The sequence below is a fragment of the Nothobranchius furzeri genome, chromosome 15 (assembly GCF_043380555.1).
Source record: "Nothobranchius furzeri strain GRZ-AD chromosome 15, NfurGRZ-RIMD1, whole genome shotgun sequence".
Taxonomy (NCBI): Eukaryota; Metazoa; Chordata; class Actinopteri; order Cyprinodontiformes; family Nothobranchiidae; genus Nothobranchius; species Nothobranchius furzeri.
The window spans coordinates 56443137-56454984 of NC_091755.1; the positions used below are offsets into that span (position 1 = coordinate 56443137).

Genomic DNA, 11848 nt, shown 5'->3' on the forward strand with positions numbered 1-11848 from the left:
AATTAAGGGCCACTACAACGGAAGCAGGCTGCCAAAGCCTCTCAGGAGTGAAGGAGGCCTTTGGTAAATACGCACGTTAGGAAATAGTCAGGGTCAGGTCAGGGGCACGGACCTCGCCTCTCCACACACTGTGAAACAAAGATATCGGTGCCTCTGCAAACACACGCACAGCATGCCTACCAACTCTAAAAGGTGGAGACTACGGATAACCCCAGATTTACAGAATCACATTTTCAAGTGTAAAAAAAGGATGCTAATGAGAGAACAAAGAAACACATTTTAAACACATTTCTGATGAGGACATATGTGTAATTTCCTCAAAATGTCTAATTTAGTTCAACTCATGCTTGGAAGTTAAAACAGCTGAACTGGTAGTGAATGATTACAGCATCTCACAGAGCCCCAAAACACACGTTGGCCTGCATTATCATTACACACATCCATCTTTAAAATTGCACTTGAAAATCCCTTCCACATGGCTAATAGAAACAATAAATATTCATTTTCTTGTGGGCTGTAACCACAGCGAAGTACACCACCTCACATGCACACAAACAGAAACACACCTCAGACAAGTAGCAGCAAGTTCAGACTGAGGGTCTCATTACTGAGGCCCACAGAGGATGCAATGGGAGTTTCTCTTAACACTATCAGTATGGGATTATTACTTTACACCAGCCAGGTGCAACTGGCCCACATTGACACGCACACACACACACACACACACACACACACACACACACACACTGGGATCCTCTAGTTGGAGTCAGGTTCTATCTGAAATGAGTTGAGGCTTCATTCAATCAGCTTTTAGTTTTCAAACATGGTTTGAAATCCTGCTTATACAATCGTGCACTATTGGTTTATGCAATAAAACCCTTTCCTACCTGTAAATACTTGTGCAGGAAGGTTAGGTGTGGAAATTAAAGATGCAAATCATAAACTGGGCCATTATTCAGTGTGATTCGCTTGATTGAACCTGGTACCAAGATCCAGTCCAAAACATTAGGTTTGGCAAAATAAAGGTTTAACAGAGAAAGTCCAGGTTAAACATTTGGGAATGATTTGGATAATGCAAGGGCCCTGCTGTGCTTTGATGAGTAGAATAACTTCTTTAAAAGAGAAAAAAAAATCATATTATCATAAAATTATACCTCACATGCTGTGGGTGTCCACCAGGAAGCGTTTGATCTAGGTGTAGGTGAGCGAAGACCTGTAGTTCCTGCAGTTTTTAGCGAGGATGTCCAGGATAAGGTTGTCGAAAGCTGAGGTGTAGTCCATGAAGAGCATCCATAGCTCTCTTTGTTCTCCAGCTCAGTGCTGTGTGAAGTGTGAGGGAGATGGCGTCCTCTGTGGACCGGTTTGGGTTGTAGGTGAACTAGTATGGGTCACTGATGAGAGGGAGAAGATCTGGGATGTGTTGGGAAACTGATCACTACTGGCTCTTCATGATCACATATTGGTCATCTTCTTCCAGCTCTTGGAGCGTACAGATGCTTTTTTTCTCCTCTCCCTCCCTCCTTACCCCAATGCTCTTTGTCCTGTCTTGTGCACGGTGCTTTCTGCATTTTTTCTGGAAACTGGAGATTATTAGAAAAGGATCTGGTCAGTTGGTCTTTCAACGAGATTGACAACATTTTTTTCAACGATGAGAACGGGAGAAGGGGCTCCCGGATGCCCCTCTGGGACAGAGCCAGCTGGGTATATCATGGACTCCTGGAAACAGTGGAACCTGATCTGCCTCTCTCAACTGTCTGCAGAGGATTCTGAAGATGTCTGGATATTCGTGGTTTTGGTGTTGGGATTCCTGCTGTTTGGCCTGAGCGGTTACCTGGCTTACCAGAAAATCAATGAGCTTTCGAGGAATATTGGCTCAATCCCGGAGCTCAGGGATGGATTACACCGTGCTGTGAACGCACAAACTCATATAATTGTCAAGATGAGCCGTAAGCTTGGAACTTTTGCCGAGATTCAGGCTCTGACCCAGAAGGTGGATTCGATCAAGGTGAGAGTTGTTGACGGATCAGCACGGAATGCTGCCTTAACTGCCTTAAAAGTAAAACATCTGTTGCTTTGATTAAAATGCAAGTATTATCCTTTGCTTGGCCTTCCCGTCTCAACAGGGAGGATAACGAGACCTTCCTCAGACTGCGCTGGTCTGCTTATCAGTTATACTCCCATGAGAAACTGCATGTTGGCTAAATGCACCTGGGTTTAAATGAGGGAATTGTGGTGTTGTTTTAAACAGCTTTCCATGTAGCTGTCGTGGAATGTGATGTTCGTGTGCTACTCGTCTGCTGAATAAAACCTCTTGACAGGACTTTAGTCCTTTGAGAGATCCTGTGAACCATGCTTGGGTGTGTATTCATTTCGTCTCTCCACTATGCAAAGTAAAATTGAACAATAATATTGCTCTAACCCTCTGTGCGTTTGACTTCTTTTTTAAGGTGACCTGGTTTTATTAAAAAAATAACCCAACAGAAAGACAAAAATCTGAGTAGGATTTCACTTACAATGAGTTCTGTTTCTTAGGTAGTTTTGTTACAGTATAAACAAAAGTGTAGGATTTTGAAAAAAAAAGCTGAGTAAAACCCAGAAATAACTAATAAAGATACTGATAGAAAGGTGAAAACCTTAATACCACGTTCTTATTTCCAGGACAGTGATTTTAAATCAGATCGAAGGTGTAATCCTGAGGATAGTGACTAGTCTGTCTAAGGATGAAGCTCCTGCTCTGGTGGTGCCAAACCGATCCAGTTGGGCCAATGTCAGGTAACTGTAGTTATGTACACGCCACTGACATGCAGCTTCTGCACATGTCAACATGTGTTAATGTTATTGTTGGTCCTCTAGTGTTGCTCTAATATCAGACATTTGCTGTGTGGTCACATGTATATAAATATACTCATCTTACTTGTTTTACCTGTGCTTCTGTTTTAACTCATGTTCTTCTACATTGTGATTACATCAGTTCTCTGTTTGGGCAACTTTCAACCAGCCAGCCATCGGGCGCTTCTAATTCTTGACCCAGATAGTAAAAATGTCACACAGGATGATCATATGTTTGTTTTATTTCCTTCAAAAGGAAACTCTGGTCTGGCTGGATCTGGATTTACGTAAAACGTGCTTCAGGCAGATTACAGGAGGAAACGGTTGAGGAAGAAAAACTTTCCACTTTTAACTTCCTGTTCCTTAAGCGATGGCTGTGATAAGGTGTCACAGAGCCCTGACTGTCAGGTCTTCTTTAACCAAAACCTTGTTTTATCTTTAGGAACTTTCAGCCTGGCTTAAATTAAAGGTTTCAGATTTAGATGAATCAGAGCTCTGGAACCATAATGCAGTCTCTCTAAGGTTCTCCTTTTAAAGCTTTAATGACGCCATTGGGCTTCAGATGAGTTCAGAACATTGTGTCACCATCATCAGGAGCGACTGTCCTTCATCCGCCTCTAAATCTGGTGAGAAAGGCTCTACTATTATTTTACATTAGTCTCAGCCCCACGGGGAGCTGAGCTTTCTGTTACTTTGCTCCCCGTCTCTGGAATGCTCTCTCCCCCTCTGTCCATCTGTAACTCTGATCGACTCTGTGCGTCTTAGCATATGCTACTTCCAGGAGAAAAATTCTGTGGAGCATTTCACTTCCGTTGTGAGCCACTGCATGTTTATGCTAGAATTTACGGGACCGTTTGGGGGACAAAAGCTCTGGCGCTCCGGTTTCAGGAACTAAATGAGCCACAGGAGAGGAGAGCTTAAAACGGCAGGATTTGGAGTCCTATTGCCTGATGTTCAGACACCTCTCCTCTGATTGGCCAACAACCATGTGGCTACATTGCTGTTTTACCTCCACAAATAAAACAAGTCTGAAGGAGTTCTGTTGTGTGTTAGAGTAGCTAATGCTAATGGTCAGCTTCTACTAGTCGAGATGGTCTCTGCTGTTTCCAAGTCCAAGTTGAGTCCATGAATGTTAAGTGACAGTGTGAAGTAGATCAGTTTTTCCCATCTAGGGCCGCAAGGATTAACTGGTTTGACTATTAACCACGGTGTGAAACACTGCGGTTAATCCACTGTAAAGACGTCTCCAAGACAGAAAAATAAAATAAAATAAAAAATTTGCGGACTAAAGCAAAAGTGAAACCGAATAAGCGCACGCAGCAGAACCAGCGTTAACAACCACCGGGACTGCTTCGTTTCCATCTAGGAAGTGCTTCAAGTCTCCTGTGAGGGAATATTTTAGACTCCCAACGCTGCTAAAAGAGAAAATCAGAACAATGGCTCATCCATCTGCAGAGCTGACAGAAAAAAGTTGCTACAATCCCAGCTTGTTATCATCTCTGAGATCATCAGCCAGACAAATTAGCCCCAACTGAGTCAGATGAGGCTAGTGGCCGAACAGATTTAACAGTAATATTAGAACAATCCAGTGAACGACGGCTCATTTTGTGTTGCTCTACCTTTCTCCCCATATCTGTCTACAACTAGCTAGTAGGGCAAGCCATTATAATATTTAATTAGCACCTCGCTGTAATTCCTGTTCTGCATAACAATAATATAATTTATCCATGTCCAAATAATATTCTTACTGATGAAACTTAAAAAGACACAAACGAGTAGAAATTACAAATAAGTAATAAGTAACATTCGTAATAATAACTGCACTAGTAGAAATTTAGCATCTTCATTCATTAAGGTGTCTCCATCCTTCAGGGTTAACCTGACCAGCTGTCAACAGTTAAACCTTTTTGTCTTTTTAAAGAAACTCCAAAAAGTTTTTCAGGCAAATACAATTAAAGGTGTGGTTCACTGAAATACATTTTTAATGATTCTTTTTTCTGATAATCACTCAGTCTGAGTTTTTCATGCAGGCTGGACATGAAAACAATCTCCTACACCTATCTCCTGCATCAGCGTCTGATAGAAAGTAGACGGTGAAAGTCTAGGATTAGAAAAGCCTGACAGATGTACGGTACACTGTCACTTTTTTTGTATTTAGAATTTTTTGTTCATGTTCCTTGTGATTTTTTACTTGAGAGGCACTGTATAAAACATATTTTTCTTTCTTTCTTTAACATTCATGGACTCATCCATCTTGACTCTTGACAGGGAAGGCTATTGTTGGTTTAGCATCCGAGAAACAGCAGAGAATGTCTCGACTCTCGACTAGTAGAAACTAACTGTTAGCGTTAGCAACTCCACCACACAGCAGAACTCCTCCAGGCTTGTGTTATTTGTGGAGGTAAAACATCCACATTGTAAATCAGTAGTGGAGTAAGTTTTTCTAAGCAAAAACTCTGAAAAGGAGCAATAGATAATTCAGGGGTTCAAAACCTTTATAGAATGTAATCATGTGTTTTATCAATAATTTACAGAATGTGTGATTTATATGTGTTAATACAGATGTTTAATCCATCCATCTATCCATTTTCTGAACCCGCTTTGTCCACGCAGGGTCGCGGGTGGGGGTGGGGGGGGGCGGGGGGGACTGGTGCCTATCTCCAGCGGTCAACGGGCAATCAGGCGAGGTACACCCTGGACAGAGAGCCAGTCCATCGCAGGGCAACACAGAGACACACAGGACAAACAATCATGCACACACACACCTAAGGACAATTTAGACGGACTAATCAACCTAACAGTCATGTTTTTGGACTATGGGAGGAAGCCGGAGTACCCGGAGGGAACCCACACATGCACAGGGAGAACATGCAAACTCCATGCAGAAAGATCCCAGGCTGGGAAGCAAACCCAGGACCTTCTTGCTGCAAGGCAACAGCTCTAACCACTGCGCCACTGCACAGCCTGATGTTAATCGATTAATGTAAAATAATTGTGGTTATCGTGAAACAGTGATTATTTCTCAGACTATAATCACCAAAGTTTATTATCGTTGCAACCCTAGTCCCATCTATTTTATATTAGCGGCTGATGCAGGAAATTATCAACCATTTTCATGTTCAGCCTGCATGTTAAACTCATCATATCAGAACAAGTAAGAGTTGTTTCTCAGTGAACTCGACCTTTGAGGATCAGATCGCCACATAAAAAGCTTCTTTTTTGTTTATCCAGTCTTTGAAAATGTTAGCTACAACTCATCACTGATGCCAAAACATGTTTTTCTTCTTTTGTTTAAAGCACAAATTCTGAAGATCCTCTCTGTCATCTACACACTTGTGCAGAGCAACTCCTACGCTACAAAAAGGTCATTTATCTTATAAATACATTCCACCAAAGCTAAATAATCTGCATCTTTATCTTAATGTCATTCTGAAATCTTCTCACTTTGAGGTTTTCTTCCACAGAGACATCTTCTACAGCAACACTCAGCTGTTTAGTTCCCAGAGGAGCCTGGATGCTATAATAGATGACATCTCCTGCATGCTGAAGCTTCCCCGCAGATCGCTACATGTGGTGAGCCCTCACACTCTTCATCTTCTACAAGATGGTTTGCATTGTTGCAAAAACCTTTAAGCGTAAAAGCTTGTGCTGATTAACGGCTCACATATGAGATCTGTTAGATTAAAACAGTATTTTAGTTTTGCTCTGCTTCATGTTTCAGGAAACACCTGTGGCATAGATCTAGTTTTACTGATCAAACAAAGATGAGATTAATCTGGAATGCCAAGAGGCCATGCCACAGCTGTGTGTGACCTGTGTGTGTTTGTGTAACTTGTGTAGTTGGCAACATCCAAGGGCCTAATCTCAGGTGATCTGTGTTATTTGGAGGCAGACGGCACGAGGATTGACAGTCGCTCTACCTCTGCTGTAAGTTCCACTAAAAATCTTGTTTTCACACTAACAAATAACCCACTTGTCTAGAAGATAACCTCAGCAGCATGTGTGTGTTTTGTTCAGCTCCACGCGTTTCTGTTGCTATATATAAAACCATTAAAACAACCTTATAAATGCCCCGCTGGCGGCTGTTTACCATAACACTCATTTTATAAAATGATCTCCATGTTCAACCTTCTTCCTGTCACACCCAATCAGGAGGATCAGCAATGTCATGGTGCGTCACAAAAACCATGATAAAAGGCAGATTCTCTCATCGGTACACACTTTGTTGTGGGTTGAAACACAAAGTCAGGATTCTCTGTTTGCACGCTCGCTTTAGATGCAGAATAAATACAGGCACTCCTAAAACCCCGTCCAGTTTATCTTTCCTGTCTCATAAAACGACTTTATAGTTTTATAACAAACACACCCACATCACCCCGCTTCTCCTCCAGCTTCACTGGCTGCCAGTCAACTTCAGGGTTCATTTCAAGATCCTGGTTCTGGTCTATAGGGCCTTACATGGACAAGCGCCATCTTACATTGGTGATCTTCTTAGTCCCTACACCCCCAGCAGGTCCCTGAGGTCCAGTGATTAAAGCCTACTGGTTGTGCAGCACCAGGCTAAAGGTCAAAGGTGACAGATCATTTGGTGCTGTGGCCCCCAGACTCTGGAACTCTCTCCCCCTGAGCCTGAGATCAGTGGACTCAGTGGTCTCCTCTAAAAAGCAGCTGAAGACTCACTTGTTCAAGCTGGCTTTTGTATGACCTTCTTCACCTCTCTCTTTATTCTGCTCTCCCCACCTATTCCACCTTCCTCAGGATCCACTGATTTCCCTCTTTCCTATTCTCTCTCTCTCTTTCTTAACATTTTTTAATCACAATTGTCTATTTTTTGCTAATTTCAAATATATTTTTAACCATTCTCTAAATTCTTTTTTATATCTTTACATTTTTTGTTTTTGTGAAGCACCTCGTGATTTTTATCTTGAGAGGCGCTATAGAAATGATATTTTCTCCTTCTTCTTCTTCTTCTTCTTCTTCTTCTTCTAAGTTTTATATAATCTTTTTTTGGACAATATGTTTAAATCTGAAGTGTCCAATACTCTACATGAATAAATGATGGGTTAACATGAATATTTATTCCTTTAAGGATTTTTTTCAGATCTCAAATTACACCAAATTAGTAATCGTTGAATTTAATGTTAATCTATCAGTATATTCGCACATTAATATGAATTTGAATTTTTAACATGTTTACTTCACATTCATGTTTATTAAGATTTTACTTCACATTAAAGTATCTTTCCGGAGTTTTCCCCTTTCAGAAAGGATGTATGATTTGTCAGAAATCCATAAAAGTGGTTGTCTCATTATGTACTGTGATATAATGTAAAAAATACGTCTTTTTTTTTTTGCTAAGTACGCCCCCCGCCTCACAGAGCTCCATGCAATAGGAAACTGAGCGCTGACCAGAACTAACCAATAGAGTTAGAATACCGCTTACTTGCTTCAAATTTAAGGAATACCTTGGCTGATGCAGAGTTCATGAACTTTTCACGGACAAGAAAGTCTCTAAAATATAAATATATGAGAACACAGCATGACATGAGAATAATACTTGTAAAACAAAGTTTTTTAGCTCTGTCGGCCACAGAAGCACATTTATAAACCGAAACGTGAAGTCGCCATCTTAAAAAAAACGGAAGGAGTGTGATATGCTTGTCAGCCACTAAATGGTGCCATCGGATGAGAGAAATACTCCGGAAAGAAGCTTTAAGAAATTATCTCTCTGTGTTTAGAGAAGGGAGTGGTGTCTGAGCTATGTTGATAACGTCCACTTAACTTGTCAGACTCTGATTTGTCCAAATTAGTAAACAATAGTTAATAAAAGCTAGTTCACTTCCTGAACAATACCGTTCTCACGAGCTGCACAGTTTGGCCGACGGGGCAGCAAAGCATAAAGAACCATCCTCGTTTTTGACCCCAAGGTCAAAGCCTTTGCAAGTTGTATCAGATGCAAAATAGATGCACCAGATTACTGCAATCACCTGGAGGGTATCAGCAGAGCTAGGAGCTCCGATACCCAGAGGTCCATGCCACCGGCAGTCTGTCCGTACCGACCTCTTGACCCGTTGGATCGAACGGGGACCATCACACAAGGGTGCGTAGATTCTGCACAATGGCGTCAGATGGTTTAATAAATAATTGATAGCTTGTTAACCCACACAGTCAGACTGATTTTACAACCCAGATATCACTAATTTCTAAGACACTTAATAAGGTTTTGCTACAAAACATCTAAGCTTACATTCCATCATTTCATTCATTGTCTCAGTTATCTTGTCCAACCATCATCCATCATAATTTGTTTAGTGTCATCATTAGTTTAGAAATATAGAATTAAATTCATTTTTATAATCTATATTCTTGACTCTGAATTATCATACAGTGTGTTTCCCTGAGAGTCCAAAGAACCTAAGTTCATATTAAATCAAATATTCAAAGACCAATCAAATTGATAATTCATATTTATATAGAATATCACATTTTATTGGTAATTTAATAAAAGTAACCACTTCCATCACATTACAATTATCAGTAAAGAACAATTATTAAAACAATAAAATTGTCATCAACTAAGTGTTTTAAAAACACTTTGAGGTAAGTGCTTGTGACTCTTATTGTTAAAGAAGTTCTGAGCTCCTTGATGGATTCAGCTGCCAGATTAAAAGCTTCTCCTTGAGCTGATTCAACATAATTTTTGGTTTATAGTTTAGCTTGTAAAAGCTCAGACAAACTGTCCAGGATTAACTTCCTTTTTGTGTCCCTGAAATACAGGTTCTCTCAAAAAATTAGCATATTGTGATCAAGTTCATTGTTTTCTGTAACGTACTGATAAACAATAGACTTTCATATATATTAGATTCATTACACACAACTGAAGTAGTTCAAGTCTTTTATTGTTTGGATGATTTTGGCATACAGCTCATGAAAGCTCAAAATTCCTATCTAAAAAAATTTGCATATTTCATCCGACCAATAAAAGAAAAGTGCTTTTATACAAAAAAAAAAGTCAACCTTCAAATAATTCTGTTCAGTCATCCACTCAATACTTGGTCGGGAATCCTTTTGCAGAAATGACTGCTTCAATGTGGCGTGGCATGGAGGCAAGACCTGTACTAACAAACCACTTTTGATTGGTCCTAAGATAACATGCAATCCTAAAATTCACATTCTGATTAAGCCTTTAATAACAATGGTCTTTAACTAAATAAATGTCCTACTTTGTAACGTACTGCCTTCCGTGTCATTTCTACTGTTCAGCCTCCACGCTGAACTTTCCGTCCTTTTACAGCGTTTTACTGTAATTAGTTTACAGCAGAGTGTTCATACTTGTATTATTCTGTTTTATTTTGCAGAAGGTGTATTATCGTTATAACACTGTGTGTTTCAGTCGGTCCAACTAGCTTTACGTTGCTTGTCTTTGATCATCCATACTTAATGACTCTGTTTCAGGCTGTTTCAGTTTCATCAAACATCAGCGGCATCACGAGTATCCTTTATACTTCTGAGAACAGCTTTCTCAGATGGTTTCTCTCAGATTCACACAACGTGTGTTTCTTTGTGGACACAGAAGTCCATCTGGTCCTTCCTTGACTGCATCAGATATCGTATCCTCGGCTAAGTTTGTCCTGATAGTTGAGAAGGATGCGACATTCCAGAGACTCCTGGATGACGATGCCTGCACAAAGCTCTCTCCTTGCATCATGATCACCGTCTGTCCTGTTTATTTAACACTCTGCTGCTGTGAATGTGATTCACGTCACAGAAATATTGTTATTTTGTTCCTGAGTTAGGGTAAAGGCGTTCCTGATGTGAACAGCCGATTGATGTGAGGAAACTTTGGGACACTCTGCACATTCCCATCTAGGCCTTGGTGGACGCTGATCCTCATGGTACTTGTGAATCAGTGTAACGCTCACACATAGTTCACATAGACCACCACAGCTTTTTATGACCTGAGACAGCCTGGTTGCATGTCCTGCCAAGTTAGCATCTGTCTGGGGCGTCACGGTACCGATGTATCTGGTAATCCCTTTGGCGTAATCCCATTAAGGCAGGATGGCTCCGTTTCCGTCAACCTCCATACCTCCGACGTTTCTCCCCTCCTGCATATGTCACGCTTTACTTTGATCTTAGCTCTGTTACCCATCTTAGGGGATAATTGCTCTGGTATGTTCCTGATTGCCATGTCTGTGTCGCTTCCTATGATTTTTTTTCTTTTTTCAGGCATTGAGATCATGTGTATCTACAAGTATGGGTCGGTGGTGAGTCCCTTTATGTTTCTGTGCTCTGTCAGATCTAGCCTGGTCAGCGTCAGCTGTTGTGTCAAGGAGACAACACGTTGGAGTAACCATCTCCGTGTTGTGAGCACACACTGGCCATAGTCACATTATGGAGACACAGTGCTGATTATCTGTATGTTTATTGGAGGCGTTTTGTGTGACTGGGTGTGGGATTGTGGGTTTTTTGCCACAGGCAATGTCATTTGAGGCTCGCAGTCTGACCGTCCCCAGCGTTATGTGGCTAGGCCTCCTCCCCTCTGACCTGCAGAGGTTTGGACTTAACATTCACGACTTCCTACTTCCCTCTCCTGCCTTCAGTTGGGATTATATTCTGGGGATTTGTTGATTGTTTGTTTTGGTTTCCATTGCTGTTGCGCTTAAGGAGCCACTTTTAAACTCGTATGGTGTTTTAAGTATATGTCGACTTGAGCAAATTTAGGGAAAAGGGCCTTTTGAGATGCTTGTAATTGCAGTCTGCAGTCTTTCCCTCTGAGCTCCATCTTGATGCAAATTCCACGCTGCGCTTGAAAAGCGTCAGGAGGAAAGATGATAAACTTGTCTTCTTTAGGTTACGGGTTCCCAGGGACTCCTTGATTCCACTCACCAAGAGAGACGAAAGCAAACTGAACAGCCTGCTGAAGCGACCCTACGTAGCCAGCCAGCCAGACTGGCAGAAGGAGGTGAGTGTTGAGGAATCCAGATGGAGAGAAGAGCCTTTGGGTGTTTCAGGATGT

The 11848-nt window shown here is 41.2% G+C and overlaps 1 protein-coding gene across 1 annotated transcript in view; it reads left to right on the forward strand.

Annotated features, from left to right (window-relative positions):
* Positions 1-2670: 2670 nt before the first annotated feature.
* LOC129164686 (meiotic recombination protein SPO11) overlaps positions 2671-11848 on the forward strand; it is a 12673-nt gene continuing 3495 nt past the window's right edge. The window contains 12 exon segments of the mRNA XM_054745562.2: positions 2671-2772; positions 3367-3455; positions 6127-6193; positions 6294-6402; positions 6670-6756; positions 10285-10321; positions 10435-10544; positions 10626-10656; positions 10659-10724; positions 11059-11096; positions 11308-11384; positions 11683-11794. Of these exon segments, the coding sequence (XP_054601537.2) occupies positions 3392-3455; positions 6127-6193; positions 6294-6402; positions 6670-6756; positions 10285-10321; positions 10435-10544; positions 10626-10656; positions 10659-10724; positions 11059-11096; positions 11308-11384; positions 11683-11794 (798 nt within the window). The 5' untranslated portion in view covers positions 2671-2772; positions 3367-3391.